Source organism: Salmo trutta, chromosome 16 (genome assembly GCF_901001165.1).
Source record: "Salmo trutta chromosome 16, fSalTru1.1, whole genome shotgun sequence".
Lineage (NCBI taxonomy): Eukaryota > Metazoa > Chordata > Actinopteri > Salmoniformes > Salmonidae > Salmo > Salmo trutta.
In genome coordinates, this window is record NC_042972.1 from 21,972,091 (window position 1) to 21,992,132 (window position 20,042).

Here is a 20,042-nt window from a genome sequence, read left to right on the forward strand (position 1 = left end):
AAGTGAAAAGTATAAATCAGCAAGAACAAAGCACAGCTAGAAACTCGCCCTCTGTCACTGGTGGAGAAAGGTAATACGATCACATCCATATTCATGTTTTGTATGTAATATGTAATGTTATATTAATGTATGTAACATAGCTTGTAATTTCATATGTAATATCACCGCTATATTGCAACTTACTTATCATGCATGACATGGTGATAACAGCGTGTTTATTAATTAACGTGTGAATAGCATTTGAAAAGATTTATGTTTGTTAACAGTGGATATAAGTGTGTGTATGCTTACATCAGACTTGGTTCAAATACATTATTGAATACACTGCAGGGAGGGTGGAGTTTACCCTTTTGGTTATGGTGGCCAGGGCGTAAATAAAGGTTACATTTAAAACATTTAAAAATGTTTAAAAAACAAACATTTTTGGGGACTTTTTAATTGGTTCCATTATACCAGTCAAGTTACAGTATGTGAAGTGCACTTCAAGTATTTGAAAGTGTTTCTACATTTGACCTAGGTCTGGGTATACATGAAGGTGGTTTTGTTTGATATCCAGCTAATCAAGAACAATAGTTACATGGGTTACTAAATGTTAGAGATTGTGAAATACGAACACTATCCAATACTTTGTGATATCTAATATTTACAAACTTGGTTGATCTGAATTAACAACATAACAACAGAATTGGACTCTGCTTTTAAAAAGTATTCCATGTATGAAATGTTATAATTACATAATTATACGATGTTTGTTATATATTTATATTTAAGAATGTATTTATTAAGTCATTTGTTTGTTTATATGTATTCATTTATTTTAATAATCTATCCTTTCTTTTAGGTACATTGTTTCTAAGGAAAACATACTTCCATTTTTACAACATTTTTACAACACAATGGCCAGACTTATTGTGCTTGCAGGTACATGCCTATGCCTTCTTCAGTCATTACCATCACTATCATCATCCTCATCCTCCTTATCATTATCATCATCCTCATCTTATTCTTCAACATGACCCTCTGGCAAACGAGTCCCTAGTGTCTACTCTGTTAACTCAGTAATCTTTCCTCAGGTCTGGGCCTTCTGCTGATGTTGCAGATTGGTAAGCGTTTCCCTCATCATCTTTTTTACATTTCTCAATTGACATGTTTAGACCATAGAGATAAAGATTGTGCTCAATTTAATGATGTGGTTTAGATCTCCTTATCTGAGCCCCAATTACACCTCTGAGGCTCGGTAATCCTACTCAAATTCAAACATCCTACATAAGCATTTAAAATTAGGAATCCCATAACGCACAATGATCCAACCCACTATTTTAGAGCACCCCAAAGGGTCAATGTGAAATTCAGCCTTTGGATAGATTTCCTGTTCTACCTTCAGCCGCCTCCACCAAACTGGTGTGTCACATGACCAACTGGTCCCAGTACCGCCCCACCACTGGGAAGTTCACCCCTGAGAACATCGACCCGTTCCTCTGCACCCACGTGATCTACGCCCTGGCCACCATCAACAGCTTCAACCAGGTCGCCCCCATCGAGTGGAATGACGAAACGTTATACAGCAGCCTCAATAACCTGAAGAATGTGTGAGTGACTCTGGATTGACATCAGTGAGAGTTGGGCCTTAGTTAATTACTCCATGGTGAACACTAGGTTTGACTCCTCATCTTTCCTCTCTGATCTGCAGGAACCCAATGATGAAGACTCTGCTGTCTGTCGGAGGCACAGTCAACGGACTCAGCCCGTAAGTCTCTTATTGGTTCTTCACAGTATTTTATTGCGATTTCACAGCTCTCCAAAAGCATGGTTTGTGATAAGATAAAACTTAACTTTCACATCTTTCCACTAATCCACATTAAACAGATTTGTGTTTTTGTACCCAGCATCTAAAAAAGTCAATTTCAATGGTGCAGGTTTTTATTGTTTCCCAGTCCACTCCTTTTTATCAGGTTTAATCATTGTGTTTTATCATAGTGTTAAATCATAGTGGTTTATCATAGTGTTTAATCATAGTGTTTTATCATAGTGTTAAATCATAGTGGTTTATCATAGTGTTTTATCATAGTGTTTTCCATTTCCCTACTTCTGCACATCAATAGGCTCAGGACCAGAGTAACGGTTTACATTGTCTCCCTCCACCCCTCCAGATTCATCGGCATGGTGTCCAAGCCTGAGGGCCGCCAGGCCTTCATCAAGTCAGCCATCAGCTACCTGCGTTCCCATGGCTTTGACGGTCTCAACCTGGCCTGGGAGTTCCCCACTCAAAACGGCAGCCCCAGTGGAGACAGGGAGAGGTTCACCGAGCTCGTCAGAGTAAGCTTGCACATAAACTTTTTTACTGACAGTTATAACATGAGTGAGGATTTGCACCTTTATCTTTCAATGTGTTTCTGTCATTTTCTGTGACTTGTTATTGTTGTAGCGCTGTCTATCCAGCTCAGCCTGAAGGGCCGTATAGTTTTGACTATTTTCTGTACCTAATGTCTCTGTATGGCTTAACAGGAGCTGCAGAAGGCCTTTGAGAACGACGCTAAAGACACAAGGCTGACCCAGCTGCTCCTGTCTGCCAACGTGGCTGCTCTTCAGCCCACTATCATCTCCAGTTATGAGGTGGCCCAGATCGCCAGGTACTGTAGACAGCATGGGTCTGGGAGAAACCCACTCAGCTGATGTAAGTCTCTGATATAAATTGAAGTCTCTGTTTTCTCTCTTTCTCTTTTTTATCTCTCTCTCTCTCTCTCTCTTTTTCAAACAAACACACTTTATATACTTCATTCCCCTGTCTATTCATGATTCTGCAGCTCTCTGGACTTCATCAACGTGATGACCTATGACTTCCACGGACACTGGGAGAGAGCCACAGGACACAATAGCCCACTGTTCCGCAGCAGCCATGACTCGGGGACACACTACCACTTCAATGTCGTAAGACACACATTCTTTTTTAACATCTACACCACATTTTTCACCAGGAAACTTGTGAAGAAATTATGTAAATATAGAAAATATTGGTATAGATGTCCTCCATTGTAGCTCCCTTGTCTTAACCACCTGTCCCTGTGTGTTAGGACTCTGCCATCACCTACTGGCTGGACAACGGTGCTCCCGCTGAGAAGCTGCTGATGGGTTTCCCCACCTACGGCCGTACCTACCGTCTCACCACCTCCAACACTGGCCTGGGAGCCCCCACCAATGGCCCGGCTGACGCTGGCCCCTACACCCGTGACGCAGGATACTGGTCCTACTACGAGGTGCGCTAAAACTTTAATAACTATGTTCATGATCATACATCTATATATATATATTTTTTTTTACTCAAAGCACACAGGCCACGAATCTCAAAACACTATACGTCATTTTGTGTAGTTTGTTTGTCATTATCTAACAGACTGTTTCGCTTCTCCCAGGTCTGCTCCTTCACCTCCGGTGCCACTATCGAATGGATTGATGAGCAGAAAGTCCCCTACGCCGTCAAAGGCAGTTCCTGGGTGGGCTACGACAGCAAGGAGAGCTACGCTGCCAAGGTACATGTCAGGAACATCTGAGTCAATATCAATCAATCATGCAATCAACTGATTTATCTCTAAAGCCATGTCCATGTTAGCACATCTGTCTGTGTCTTCTTTGCTTCATCAGGTCCAGTGGCTGAAGACCAAGAACCTGGGAGGAGCCTCTGTGTGGACCCTAGACATGGATGACTTCAGTGGTGCTTTCTGTGCTGAAGGCCCCTTCCCTCTCGTCAACCACCTCCGCAACTCTCTGGGTAAATGAACTTCCATTCAGTTCAATTCAATTCAATTCAATTGACTTTACAAACCTCTAAGTCAAGTACAGTAAAGGTATACAGTATGTAGGTCTATATATAATCTCAAACTCTCCTACCTTTCTCCATACCTCCTTCCCTCAACCTCCCAGGCTTCGCCCCCAAGCCCACCACCACTCGGGCACCCACCACCACCCCTGACCCCATCCTCAGCTTCTGCTCCGGACGCCCAGACGGCCTCTATGTCAACATCTTCGACAGCACCACCTACTTCCAGTGTTTCCGTGGCAACACCTACCTGCACAAATGCCAGCCCGGCCTGGTCTATGTTGATGCCTGCAAGTGCTGTAACTGGCCCTGAATTACCGGTAGCTATGTACTGTAGGACCAATTAGTTAGAATGCCATAACAACCTTCAATGACAACATGCTGTTACGGCAATAACCTACCTTAGCAACTTAGTCATGAAAATACATTTTTTAATTTTGTCCTTTCCTGTTTGCCTGGCTACAATCTTCCTCAATAAAAAAATAATAACATATAATGTGAATGTTTCATTTTGCTTGGTGTTTGACATAGAAACACAGACTTTTCTGAGGTTTTTTCCCATCCAGTATATTAATTATGAAATTATTACAAATAATTAACAACGTTCCACCCATGAGGCCACTAGAAGGCAATCTGGTCGTTTTAAATGTGTTAACATTGGTTTAAATGTAACCTTTATTTAACTAGGCAAGTCGGTTAAGAACAAATTCTTATTTACAATGACGGCCTACACCGGCCAAACCCGGACGACGCTGAGCCAATTTTGCACCGCACTATGGGACTCCCAATCACGGCCGGTTGTGATACAGCCTGGATTCGTTTGAATGCAGGAAAGAGCTACACTGCATATATCAAGCATTTAGTCAACGGTCTCTCTCCTCCCTGCAAATATAACCACATATAAGAATGCGTCATAATCAATTACATTACTATAGTTTAGTAATAGTTTCCCAAAGTTAGGAGGTTACGTCATCTCACATAAGATTAAAAATAACCAAGATTATGCATTTACCAAGTCGTTTCTAAGTTAATATCGGGGACTGAAAAATAAAGCAACATTTTATATTTTCATTCCTACAAACCACTCCCATGGTGGTTTATCATGTTTTTTGGTAAACATCCAGGTAGAGCAGTCTATAACCATGGGAGTGGTTTATCATGTTTTCTGGTAAACATCCAGGTAGAGCAGTCTATAACCATGGGAGTGGTTTATCATGTTTTCTGTTAAACATCCAGGTAGAGCAGTCTATAACCATGGGAGTGGTTTATCATGTTTTCTGGTAAACATCCAGGTAGAGCAGTCTATAACCATGGGAGTGGTTTATCATGTTTTCTGGTAAACATCCAGGTAGAGCAGTCTATAACCATGGGAGTGGTTTATCATGTTTTCTGGTAAACATCCAGGTAGAGCAGTATATAACCATGGGAGTGGTTTATCATGTTTTCTGGTAAACATCCAGGTAGAGCAGTCTATAACCATGGGAGTGGTTTATCATGTTTTCTGGTAAACATCCAGGTAGAGCAGTCTATAACCATGGGAGTGGTTTATCATGTTTTCTGGTAAACATCCAGGTAGAGCAGTCTATGACCATGGGAGTGGTTTATCATGTTTTCTGGTAAACATCCAGGTAGAGCAGTCTATGACCATGGGTGTGGTTTATCATGTTTTCTGGTAAACATCCAGGTAGAGCAGTCTATAACCATGGGAGTGGTTTATCATGTTTTCTGGTAAACATCCAGGTAGAGCAGTCCCACCATAGTGTATGGGTTAGATTGGCAACACTTAACCTCAGATAATGGCCATCAGGACAGTAATAAACTCCATGCTGTTGTCCAAAGTGTTGCATTATAATTAGGCTTAGCTCTGGGCTGAGAATTCTCTTTTGTCTCCACACATATAGCACCATTCCTGTTCACAGGATTCAAGTGGTCTTAGAAACAATTTATGGTAGCTAACTAATGCTTTATGTTACAGACCCGTTTCAACTGGAATATAGAAGGCTGAAGGATTTTTTTTTTTTATTGGCAAGTCAGTTAAGAACAAATTCTTATTTACAATGACAGCCTACCCGATGAACAGTGGGTTAACTGCCTTGGTCAGGGACAGAACAACAGATTTTTAACCTTGTCAGCTCGGGGATTCAATCCAGCAACCTTTCGGTTACTGGCCCAACGCTCTAACCACTAGGCTACCTGTCACCCCATTTACAGTGCAAAAAAAAAAACTTTTGTCACTTGTTGAAATAATGAAATAGAATAATAATTATTATTACATGTAACCAAGGACCTATATTATTATTACATGTAACCAGGGACCTATATTATTATTACATGTAACCAGGGACCTATATTATTATTACATATAACCAGGGACCTATATTATTATTACATGTAACCAGGGACCTATATTATTATTACATGTAACCAGGGACCTATGTTATTATTACATGTAACCAGGGACCTATATTATTATTACATGTAACCAGGGACCTATATTATTATTACATGTAACCAGGGACCTATATTATTATTACATGTAACCAGGGACCTATATTATTATTACATGTAACCAGGGACCTATATTATTATTACATGTAACCAGGGACCTAATTTTTTCAATTACTTGTTGATATAGTCTTGCTTGGTCAATTGAAGTAAATAAACAGCTGTCTCTAGTTATAGCGCCTTCAGAAATCAAATCAAATCACATTTTATTGGTCACATACACATGGTTAGCTGATGTTAATGCAAGTGTAGCGAAATGCTTGTGCTTCTAGTTCTGACAATGCCGTAATATCTAACAAGTAATCTATCAAATTCACAACAACTATCTTATTCACAAATATAAAGGGATGAATAAGAATATGTACATATAAATATATGGATGAGCGATGGCCGTGCGGCATAGGAGAGATACAGTAGATGGTATAGAATACAGTATATACATATGAGATGACTAATATAATATGTAAACATTATTAAAGTGCCGTTATTTAAAGTGACTAGTGATACCTTTATTAAGTCCATTTATTAAAGTGGCCAGAGATTTGAGTCTGTATGTTGGCAGCAGTCTCTCTATGTTAGTGATGGCTGTTTAACAGTCTGAGGCCTTGAGATAGAAGCTGTTTTTCAGTCTCTCGGTCCCAGCTTTGTTGCACCTGTACCCAGCTTTGTTGCACCCTCGCCTTCTGGATGATAGCGAGGTGAACAGGCAGTGGCTCGGGTGGTTGTTGTCCTTGATGATCTTTTTGGCCTTCCTGTGACATCGGGTGCTTCCTGTGACATCGGGTGGTGTAGGTGTCCTGGAGGGCAGGTAGTTTGACCCCGGTGATGCATTGTGCAGACTGCACTACCCTCTGAGAGCCTTGCGGTTGAGGGCAGTGCAGTTCCATACCAGGCGGTGATACAGCCCGACAGGATGCTCTCGATTGTGCATCTGTAAAAGTTTGTGAGTGTTTTAGGTGACAAGCCAAATTTATTCAGCCTCCTGAGGTTGAAGAGGCACTGTTACACCTTCACCACCATGCTGTCTGTGGGTGGTCCATTTCAGTTTGGCCGTGATGTGTATACGCCGAGGAACTTAAAACTTTCCACCTTCTCCACTACTGTCCTGTCGATGTGGACGGGGGGGACGGGGGGAACGGGGGACCGGGGGGACGGGGGGGACGGGGGGGACGGGGGCTCCCTCTGCTGTTTCCTGAAGTCCACGATCATCTCCTTTGTTTTGTTGACGTTGAGTGAGAGGTTATTTTCCTGACACCACACTCCGAGGGCCCTCCCTCCTTCCTGTTGGCCGTCTCGTCATTGTTGGTAATCAGTGTCCTCTGCAAACTTGATAATTGAGTGGGAAGCGTGCATGGCCACGCAGTCATGGGTGAACAGGGAGTACAGGAGAGGGCTGAGAACGCACCCTTGTGGGGCCCCAGTGTTCACCACCTGGGGGCGGCCTGTCAGAAAGTCCATGTCCCAGTTGCACAGGGCGGGGTCGAGACCCACTCAAGCTTAATGACGAGTTTGAGGGGACTATGGTGTTGTATGCTGAGCTGTAGTCAATGAACAGCATTCTTACATAGGTATTCCTCTTGTCCAGATGGGATAGGGCAGTGTGCAGTGTGATGGCGATTGTATCGACAGTGGACCTATTGGGGCGGTCTAGGGCATCATCGGAGTGGGTCTAGGGTATCAGGTAGGGTGGAGGTGATATGATCCTTGACTAGTCTCTCAAAGCACTTCATGATGACAGAAGTGAGTGCAACGGCGATAGTCATTTAGTTCAGTTACCTTAGCTTTCTTGGGAACAGGATCAATGGTGGCCATCTTGAAGCATGTGGGGACAGCAGACTGGGATGGGGATTGATTGAATATGTCCGTAAACACACCAGCCAGCTGGTCTGGGCATGCTCTGAGGACACGGCTAAGGATGCCGTCTGGGCCGGCAGCCTTGCGAGGGTTAACAAGTTTAAATGTTTTACTCACGTTGGCCACGGAGAAGGAGAGCCCACAGACTTTGGTAGCGGGCTGTGTCAGTGGCACTGTATTGTCCTCAAAGCGAGCAAAGAAGTTTAATTTACAAAGTGGGAAGAAATGGATTTAGTTGTCATTTTTTGTCAACGATCTACACAAAATACACTGTAATGCCAAAGTGGAAGAAAAATGTGAACATTTGTAAAATAATAAATATAAAAAATAAAACGCTAACATATCTTAATAAGTATTTTGAATCACCTTTGGCAGCGATTACAGCTGTGAGTCTTTCTGGGTAAGTCTCTAAGAGCTTTGCACACCTGGATTGTACAATATTTGCATATTATTCTTTAAAAAATGTATCAATTTTGTCAAGTTTGTCGTTGATCATAGATAGACAGCCATTTTCAAGTCTTTCCATAGATTTTCAAGCTGACTTAAGTCAAAACTGTAACTAGGCCACTCAGGGATATTCAATTACGTCTTGGTAAGCAACTCCAGTGTATATTTGTCCTTGTGTTTTAGGTTATTATCCTGCTAAAAGGTGAATTTGTCTCCCAGTGTGTTGAAAAGCAGACTGACCTAGGTTTCCCTCTAGGATTTTGCCTGTGCTTAGTGCTATTCCATTTATTTTATCATTAAAAAACTCCCTAGTCCTTGCCAATGACAAGCACACCCAAACATGAGTGGTACTCAGTGATATGATAGATTTGCCTAAAACATTACGAGTTGTATTTAGGACATAAAGTTAATTTATTTTCTACATTTTTTGCAGTTTTACTTTAGTGTCTTATTGCAAACAGGATGCATGTTTTGGAATATGTTTTACTCTGTACAGGCTTTCTTCTTGTCACGTCCTGACCATAGTAAGATGTTATTTTCTATGGTAGAGTAGGTCAGGGTGTGACAGGGGTTGTTTTCCTATGTTTTCTATTTCTATGTTCATGTTCTAGTTTTGTATTTCTATGTTGGTTTTGTTTGGGATGATCTCCAATTAGAGGCAGCTGGTCTTCGTTGTCTCTAATTGGAGATCATACTTAAGTAGGGTTTTTTTTCCACCTGGGTTTGTGGGAGAATGTTTCTGAGTTAGTGTATGTTTCTACTCTGCATCACGGTTTGTTTTTGTTCGTTAAGTTTATTCTGTATGTATTGCAAAGTTTCACAGTGAAAATAAAAATGTGGAACGACACACACGCTGCACTTTGGTCCGCTTCTCCTTCCTACGACAACCGTGACACTTCTTTTCACTCTGTCAGTTGGGTTAGTATTGTGTAGTCATTACAATGTCGTTGATCCATCCTCAGTTTTCTCCTAACACAGCCAATAAACTCTGTAACTGTTTTAAAGTCACTATTGGTCTCATGGTGAAATCCATGGGCGGTTTCCTTCCTCTCCGGCAACTGAGTGAGGAAGGACACATGTGTCTTTGTGGTGACTGGGTATATTGATACACCGTCCAAAGTGTAATTAATAACTTTACCATGCTCAAATGGATATTCAATGTCTGCTTTTTTCATTTTTACCAATCTACCGAAAGGTGCCCTTTGTGAGGCATTGGAAAACCTGTTTGGTCTTTGTGGTTGAATCTGTGTTTGGAATTAACGGCTCGACTGCGGGACCTTACAGATAATTGTATGGTGGGGTACCAAGATGGGGTAGCCATTCAACAATCATGTTGAACAGTTTTGAATTTAATTCATTTGTAAAAAATGTGTAAAACATAATTACACTTTAACATTATAGGGCATTTGTGTAGGCCAGTGACTAACTTTTTTTTTTTATTCAGGCAGTAACAAAGCAAAATGTGGAAAAAGTAAAAGGGTATGATTACTTTCTGAAGGCACTGTAACTACTTACCCACTTGTGCTGTGGTTGGTGTTGACAGTCTGACTTGAATACATTTCAGGGCAATTGGTGTAGCAATCTTTGGTTAATAGTGGTGTGTCATTGAGCCCCCATGCCCTAGTCCTGTTGTGCACCATCTATAGCTGGGAAGGAGCATCTACTGTTTCTACAAGAAAAGCTGAGTATCATTTGATAGTTTCCCAGTCCCTGCCACTGAAAGACATCCCCACAGCATGATGCTGCCACCACCACACTTCGCCGTAGGGATGGTGCCAGGTTTCCTCCAGATGTGACACTTGGCATTTAGGCCAAAGAGTTCAATCTTGGTTTCATCGGACCAGTCCTTTAGGTGCCTTTTGGCAAACTCCAAGTGGGCTGTCATGTGCCTTTTGTCGAGGAGTGGCTTCCGTCTGGCCACAATACCATAAAGGCCTGATTCGTGGAGTGGTGCAGAGATGGTTGTCCTTCTGGAAGGTTCTCCCATCTCCACAGAGGAATTCAGGAGCTCTGTCCAAGTGACCATCTCCCTGACCAAGGCCCTTCTCCCCTGATTGCTCAGTTTGGCCCGGCGGCCAGCTCTAGGAAGAGTCTTGGTGGTTCCAAAATTCTTCCATTTAAGAATGATGGAGGCCACTGTGTTTTTGGGGACCTTCAATGCTGCAGAAATGATTTGGTACCCTTCACCAGAGCTGTGCCTCGACACAATCCTGTCTCGGAGCTCTACGGACAATTCCTTCAACCTCACGGCTTGGTTTTTGCTCTGACATGCACTGCCAACTGTGGGACCTTTATATAGACAGGTGTGTGCCTTTCCAAATCATGTCCAATCAATTGAATTTACCACAGATGAACTCCAATCAAGTTGTAGAAACATCTCAAGGATGATCAATGGAAACAGGATGCACCTGAGCTAAATTTTGAGTCTCAAAGCAAAGGGTCTGAATTCTTATGAATGTAAGGTATTTCCGTTTTAATTTTTTATACATTTGCTAAAAATTCTAAAACCTATTTTTGCTGTGTCATTATGGGGTATTGTGTGTAGATTAATGAGTAAAACATTGTATTTAATCAATTAAAAAAAAATGCTGTAACATAACAAAATGTGGGAAAAGTCAAGTGGTTCGAATGCACTGTATTGGGCTTCTTGCCGTCAATTTGCAGTCTACAAATTATACTGAACTAAAATAGAAATACAACATGTAAAGTGTTGGTCCCATATTTAATGAGCTGAAGTAAAATATGCCAAACCTTTTCCATACACACAAAAAGGTCATTTATCAAAAAAGTTGGCCACAAATGTGTTTACATCCCTGTTAGTAAGCATTACTTCTTTGCCAAGATAATCCGCCTACCGGACAGGTGTGGCATATTAAACAGTATGATCATTACACAGGTGCACCTTTGTTCTGGGCACAATAGAAGGACACTAAAATATGCAGTTTTGTCACACAACACAATGCCACAAATGTCTCCAGTTTTTAGGGAGCGTGCAATTGGCATGCTGACTGCAGGAATGTCCACCAGAGCTGTTGCCATAGAATTTAATGTTAATTTCTCTACCATAAGCCGCATGAAATGTCATTTTAGAGAATTTGGCTGTACGTCCAACCATCCTTACCACCACAGACCACGTGTACACACTCCAGCCCAGGACCTCCCCATCTGGCTTCTTCACCTGTGGGATCGTCTGAGACCAGCCACCCGGACAGCTGATGAAACTGTGGGTTTGCAGAAGTGAAGAATTTCTGCACAAACTGTCAGAAACCGTCTCAGGGAAGCTCATCTGTGTGCTTGTCATCCTCACCAAGGTCTTGACCTCATTGCAGTTTGGCGCCGTAACAGACTTCAGTGGGCAAATGCCCACCTTCGATAGCCACTGGCATGCTGGAGAAGTGGCTCTTCACAGATAAATCCCGGTTTAAACTGTACCAGGCAGATGGCAGACAGCATGCATGGTGTTGAGCGGTTTGCTGATGTCAACGTTATGAATAGAGTGCCCCATGGCGGCAGTGGGGTTATGTTATGGGCAGACATAATCTACGGACAACGAACACAATTGCATTTTATCGATGGCAATTTGAATGCAAAGAGATACCATGATACCAGGTTTTCTGATCCACACCCCTACCATTTTGTAACCTCACTAGTGTACGTGGGACGCTAGCATCCCACCTGGCCAATATCCAGTGAAATTGCAGAGTGCCAAATTCAAAAACAGAAATACTCATTATAAAAATTCAGAAAATATACAAGTGTTATACATAGGTTTAAAGATGAACTTCTTGCGAATCCAACCACGGTGTCAGATTTCAAAAAGGCTTTACGGCGAAAGCATACCATGCGATTATTTGAGAACATCACCCAGTAGACAAATCATTACAAACAGTAACCAGCCAAGTAGAAGAGTTACACAAGTCAGAAATAGAGATACAATGAATCACTTACCTTTGACGATCTTCATATGGTTGCACTCAGACATTCATTTACTCAATAAATGTTTGTTTTGTTCAATAAAGTCTCTCTTTATATCCAAAAACCTCCGTTTTGTTTGCGTGTTTTCTTCAGTAATCCACAGGCTCAAACGCAGTCACAACAGGCAGACAAAAAGTCCAAATTGTATCCGTAAAGTTCATAGAAACATGTCAAATGATGTTTATATTCAATCCTCAGGTTGTTTTTAGCCAAAATAATTGATCATATTTCAACCGGACAATAACGGCGTCAATATAAAAGGTAAACAAGAAAGGCGCGCTCTCAGGATTGCGCATGAAAAAGCTCTGTGACACTTTAGTGTCCAGTCATTCAGACTGGTCTTACTCCCTCATTTTTCAGAATACAAGCCTGAAACAATTTCTAAAGACTGTTGACATCTATTGGAAGGCATAGGAACTGCAATTTGAGTCCTAAATCAATGGATGCTGTAATGGCATTGAATAGAAAACTACAAAAATAAAAATATCGTACTTTCTAGATGGATTCTTCTCAGGTTTTCACCTGCCAAATCAGTTCTGTTATACTCACAGACATTATTTTAACAGTTTTGGAAACTTTAGAGTGTTTTCTATCTAAATCTACCAATTATATGCATATCCTCGCTTCTGGGCCTGAGTAGCAGGCAGTTTAATTTGGGCACGCTTTTCATCCAAAATTCTGAATGCTGCCCCCTACCATAGTGAAGTTTTAAAGTATCTGTTACCAACAGATGCATATCTGTATTCCTAGTCATGTGACTTTATTTCAATTGACTGATTTCCTTATATAAACTGTAACTCAGTAAAGTCTTTGAAATTGTTGCATGTTGCATTTATACAGTATTTTTGTTCAGTAAAGATTTTAAGAAAAAATGTGACATGATTGATATGAACTGCCATTGCTGTCACTGAACCCTAAAAGTGAAGGTTTGAAAAAAAGAAACAAATGCATAGCTGCAAGCTGTACTGTATTTCATGAGGACAGTTTAGATAATGCTTTATTACTTACAGATAGACAGTTTATTAAAGGTTGTTGAAGACATTGCACCACTAGTATCTATTACTGTAATCAGTAGACTCAGAAGTACCCAGATAGCAACACGCAGGCAGCAGGAAGGCGGCCCTCCAAAGTGATTGCGCCTGGCGAGATAGCCGAGATGCTCGGTGGCCTCACCGGTGAAGTGCTTGCGATTGGCCACTTTAGTCACATGACAGCTGTGCTCCTGCTGCTGACATGCCGTTTTCCTCACACCCCCCAACCGCCCTTTTCCTGACCTGTGACACTACAGCTGCCAGTCAAAGGGCAAGCTGATTGTTTTTCAGTGTCAAATCAGCAGCATGCCTGCTCCCTGGTCCCATTTATTTTCAAATACACTTAACTGACAAAATAATGGAAACATGAGTAAAGGAGGGATACAAAGTATATTGAAAGCAGGTTCTTCCACACAGGTCTGGTTCCTGAGTTAATTAATCAATTACCATCCCATCATGTTCAGGGTCATGTATAAAAAGGCTGGGCAGGCAATTATTTTGGCTACCATGGCTATTCCCCCATAGGATGACAATATCCCCATCCACAGGGCACGAGTTGTCAGATCTCATCCCAATTGAACATTTATGGGAGATTATGGAGCGGCGCCTGAGACAGCGTTTTTCACCACCATCAACAAAACAACAAATGCTGGAATTTATTGTAGAAGAATGATGTTGCATCCCTCCAATAGAGTTCCAGACACTTGTAGAATTGAGCCAGCTGTTCTGGCTCGTGGTGGCCAAATGCCCTATTAAGTAGTAATGTGCAGATCGCGAACCATTCATAATTTTTCAAGCACTAATTTTTCTGACTGCAGAGTCATGATCGTTTTTCTGAGTGACTTGTTCACTTTAGTCGTTAGTTTGACCTGCTGGGCGCAATGATTTCTATAGCAGGGTTAATACACGCTCCTCTGGCTCAGCTGCTCCGGAGACGTCTATCATGTGTGTGCAGAAACAATAGATCATGCATAGAGAAGAAAAATACATGTACATTGTTTGAAGCACATTTTAATAAGTCTCAGTCACAGATAACATCTCCAATAAGCCCCCTATGGTGAATGAGAAGCTTGCAGAATTATGATTTATTCTAGTTTTTAGTTCATCGTTCGCCGGTGGGTCCTGTGTGCTCTGGGCATTACTGAATCAAATGTGTCGAAAGATTCAGTCCTCTTACTGAATGAGTTGAAAAGTCAGTAAAAGAGTCCAACTTCTCATCACTACTATTAAGACACTTTATATTGGTGTTTCCTTTATTTTGGCAGTTACCTGTATGTATTATATATTTATTGATTTTTTGTTTAGTGTTCCTCTGAGTAGGGGCTACCTACCAGAGATGCAAATCACGTCATAAGCGGTTTGTCAAAGGCTTGTAGCGGTCCTCTGAGTAGGGGCTACCTGCCAGAGATGCAAATCAATGTCTTAAGGCCTTTTCGCACTGTACATCAGACTCAGTCATTTGCTATTATCACGTCACACCTTGCGATGTTTATATAATTATAGTTGATAAAAGTATTGCAGACTGGAAGTTAGGACAGCATGAATATGTGAAAGTTGGTTTGGTGTCTTTAGCTTGAGCGGTTCAAGAGTTACTGTTGGTGAGTTAATTTATGCAAATGTATAAAGTTATAATTGATAAAGATCTTTAAGAATTTGAACTTAGCATAGCGTGATTGTTTTTCAAGTTGGTTTTATAGCTTATTTGGCCAAGGATTAGGACAATTTTAAATAGCTACCATTGTATTACTGTGGTTCTATTTCAAACCCATGTTAATGTATGCAAATTGAAAATGGTTATAATTAAAAAATGTTAAATATTATAAAACATCTGAATGCAGGCTATCTAAGTTGGATAAGACTGAACATCTCAATATTAGTCTTGCGTTGATAGCTTAAACTGTGTAAGAGCAGTGGAGAATCCAAATACTTCCCATTAAAGCCTGTGGACCTTTTATTAACATTTAAAATGTTGGGTCAGTCTGTACATTTGGAAGATGTTAAAGCACTAGAGCGAGCAATTAATGATACTAATAATATGAGTAAGAAATCTAGAATTGTGCATGCACACCTAATACAGACTGAAATAGCTTGGTTGGATGAGTGTCCACCCCCCTTGTAATAGCAATCCTAAATTAGCTCAGGTGTAATCACCTTCAAAATCACACACCAAGTAAATTGGCCTCCGCCTGTGTTAAATTGTAGTGATTCGCATAATTTCAGGATACAATTGTTTAAAAAAAAAAATCCCCCTTTATTTAACCAGGTAGGCTAGTTGAGATCAAGTTCTCATTAACAACTGCAACCTGGAAACAGTTCCTGTTGGTTCCCTTTTCTGGGTAGTGAATTGCAAAGCAAACACTCAACCATGAGCTCCAATGAGCTTGTAAAATAATTCCGGGACAAAGTTGTGGAAAGGTACAGCACAGTAGCCTGAGTACCAATCTCTTTAGCTAACATTCCACTCCTTGTCATTGTCAAAGAGACTAGCCTTTCGGCAAGCTCAACGTTCAATATGCAGCTGGATTTACGGCGCAGTTGCTAATTGGTAGTTGGAAACAACATTCATATTTTCCATGTCAACGTTACGGAACATCACAAATTTGGCGCAATATAGAATTTTAAGAACAACTATACAATACCGTCACGACCTGCTGCAGTAATTCCCTTGTGAGAAGAAAGCGTCAATCCAAGATCATGTTGTTCAAAGTGACTAGAGAGGACTCTGTAATGAGAGAGAAATAATGATATGACAAATATTCGCCTACAAGATTCAATCGAGCTGCGTTTTCTTCAGTTGCATCACATTAATGAGAGGAAAGAAACGCAGAACTGGCACCTGTTGTCATTCATCGCATCATGACTTGCTTACACATTTTTACAAGACAGGTCACTTTAGGAAACTTTCTGAATGGACATAGAGAAAATTAGTGAACACACACACACACACACACACACACACACACACACACACACACACACACACACACACACACACACACACACACACACACACACACACACACACACACACACACACACACACACACACACATACACACACACACACACTAAAAGGAACCATCAATCAAAGCCACCAATGCACCTCAGACACACACAAATCATTTCTTCTTTCCTAAAAACGTATTCGGACTCACCTTCAATTCTTGGCTGAGGTCCATCACAAAGTAAGCCTAGGCTGCGGTATAGCATAATGTTAAAATAATTTTGCCTATCAAATTAATTGACAAGGAACGTTTAAAGGGTGAGAGAGAGACAGCTTTAGTATTACTAGAGAAGTTGGTTACTATGTAATTATTATCCCAGCTTCTGCCTTATTCCAGAAGGAAGATTTCCATGGGATTCGTTTTTTCCAAACTGCCTCCCATAATTCTTTATTTGTTCATTAAATTGAGTCTATGCCGGAAGCCTGGTGGTTTTATTCGGTAGGCGTGAAGGTATTTCAACATCATGTCCACATGATAAAAGGCTACAATGATCACTTGCGCCTGGCTGCCAATATAGGTGTCCCCATAGGTCTAATATGTGATCAAAATCATTAATTTCGAGATCCACGTTAGACATCCCTCCTAATGAAAGGCCCCCCATCCTGCTGATGTGAGCTGCTGGAAAGTGCACTTGATATTTGTTTATGGATGAGAAAGTGAACTTTCCATTTCCAAAAGGAGCTCAGTTGGGAATTGGAAATTCTGTTTTGTGATCTGTTGTCCATGTCAACAGCCGTGGTTTCATAAAATAGGCCTAGGCACTAAATATTTTGGCGATGTTCAAGTTCAGCTTCAATTCATTGGCACAAAACATGCGTCAGACAAAAAACATTTTTGTCTCTGGGTTGCATATCACAGGTGGTCACCTAAATTCACTGTAGTAGGCTAGGCCTAATATACAGTTGAAGTCAGATGTTTACATACACTTAGGTTGGAGTCAATTAAAACTAGTTTTTCAACCACTCCACAAATGTCTTGTTAACAAGCTATAGTTTTGGCAAGTCGGTTAGGACTTGTGCATGACACAAGTAATTTTTCCAACAATTGTTTACAGACAGATTATTTCACTTATAATTCACTGTATCACAATTCCAGTGGGTCAGAAGTGTAGAGACACTAAGTTGACTGTGCCTTTAAACAGCATGGAAAATTCCAGAAAATTATGTCATGGCTTTAGAAGCTTCTGATAGGCTAACTAACATCATTTGAGTCAATTGGAGGTGTACCTGTGGATGTATTTCAAGACCTACCTTCAAACTCAGTGCATCTTTGCTTGACATCATGGAAAAATCAAAAGAAATCAGCCAAGACCTCAGAAAGAAAATTGTAGACCTCCACAAGTCTGGTTCATCCTTGGGAGCAATTTCCAAATGCCTGAAGGTACAACGTTAATCTGTACAAACAATAGTACGCAAGTATAAACACCATGGGACCACGCAGCCGTCATACCGCTCAGGAAGGAGATGCGTTCTGTCTTCTAGAGATGAATGTACTTTGGTGAGAAAAGTGCAAATCAATCCCAGAACAACAGCAAAGGACCTTGTGAAGATGCTGGAGGAAACAGGTACAAAAGTATCTATATCCACAGCAAAAGGAGTCCTATATTGACATAACCTGAAAGGCCGCTCAGCAATGAAGTAGCCACTGCTCCAAAACCGCCATAAAAAGCCAGACTACGGTTTGCATCTTCACATGGGGCCATAATGACCATAATGATGGCCATAATGACCATCGTTATGTTTGGAGGAAAAAGGGGGAGGCTTGCAAGCCGAAGAACACCAACCCAACCGTGAATAGATGGCATCAATAGGTAGGAAAATTCTGTGGATATATTGAAGCAACATCTCAAGACATCAGTCAGGAAGTTAAAGCTTTGTCGCAAATGGGTCTTCCAAATGGACAATGACCCCAAGCATACTTCCAAAGTTGTGGCAAAATGGCTTGTGGACAACAAAGTCAAGGTGTTGGAGTGGCCATCACAAAGCCCTGACCTCAATCCTATAGAAAATTTGTGGACAGAACTGAAAAAGCGTGTGGAAGCAAGGAGGCCTACAAACCTGACTCAGTTGCACCAGCTCTGTCAGGAGGAATGGGCCAAAATTCACCCAACTTATTGTGGGAAGCTTGTGGAAGGCTACCCAAAACATTTTACCCAAGTTAAACAATTTAAAGGCAATGCTACCAAATACTAATTGAGTCTATGTAAACTTCTGACCCACTGGGAATGTGATGAAAGAAACAAAAGCTGAAATAAATCATTCTCTCTACTATTATTCTGACATTTCTCATTCTTAAAATAAAGTGGTGATCCTAAATGACCTAAGACAGGGAATTTTTACTCTGATTAAATGTCAGGAATTGTGAAAAACTGAGTTTAGATGTATTTGGCTAAGGTGTATATAAACATTCGACTTCAACTGTAGGCTAGCATATGAAAGGTGGATTAATAGCCCAGCCTATGAATTAACTTCTAATTTACACATCTCTGTCTTCACTGTTCCCTTCTTGCACAATTCATGCATCTCCGCTGGCATCTCCACTGGCCTCTCTCTCTTCCATCCACTCTTCCACTCTTCCTTCCATACCTCTTGAACCAGCAGCCTGCCGAACAGGCAGGTCAGTATTTGACGTCCGTCCGTGTCTGAGGGTGTCGGGAGAGGATGTGGAAACTGGCCACTAGGGGCAACAGTGAGTGCTTTTACCTTCAAGTAGGTTTCGGTTTTGTTGGATGTTGTGGACAGGGATGGTGGATAGGCGGTAGCATCTGGCTCTGGTTCAAAAGGTTGCATGTTCAAATCAAGTGATAGAAAAGTATCTGCCTCTGGTTCTGAAGATTGCATGTTCGAACCAAGCAATATCATGTATTTGGGGATACATTTTTTAAAAGCCTATCCCTATCTCAGGGATAGTATAGTTTAATATAAAAACGAAAACATTTTTAATGTTTCATAATTTTTTTATGAGGATGATCCTGCCCTTCCTCCTCTGAGGATCATCCTCATAAAAATAAAAAATAATGAAACATTAAAAATGTTTTTGTTTTTAGATTAAACTATACTAAATATTTTAATATCACCAAAAAATGTATTAAATACAGGGTTTTGCAATGGTCTACAGTATTCTCAGCAGCACTTTGTAGGGTAGCACCATGGTGAGTAGTTGACACAAAGAGAAAGACTATAGTTTGACAGTTCTGAACAAATACATTTCTTCTAAATTAAGGAGAAGCAAGAGAGAGCGGGACAGAGAGAGAGAGATATTTGGTTATTTTTTTTTTAGCAAATGCAGCTAGCTAGTTTAGCCTACTAAAACAGCCTGCTCAAACAGAGAGGGATGGTATGTTAGCTAGCTTGCTATGGGTATCCAATACTGGAACACTTCCAAGTCAAGGTAAGCTTTTGGTTTTATTAA

At 41.0% G+C, this 20,042-nt stretch overlaps 1 protein-coding gene across 1 annotated transcript; it reads left to right on the top strand.

Annotated features, from left to right (window-relative positions):
• Positions 1-4,310, top strand: chia.1 (chitinase, acidic.1). Its single transcript, XM_029693468.1, has 12 exons — positions 1-70; positions 842-921; positions 1,074-1,103; positions 1,385-1,589; positions 1,691-1,747; positions 2,151-2,316; positions 2,506-2,630; positions 2,805-2,928; positions 3,072-3,254; positions 3,411-3,527; positions 3,640-3,766; positions 3,919-4,310. Exons 2-12 carry the CDS (start codon positions 897-899, stop codon positions 4,125-4,127), a joined length of 1,368 nt encoding a protein of 455 aa, XP_029549328.1. The 5' UTR covers positions 1-70; positions 842-896; the 3' UTR covers positions 4,128-4,310.
• The last annotated feature ends 15,732 nt before the right edge of the window (positions 4,311-20,042 follow it).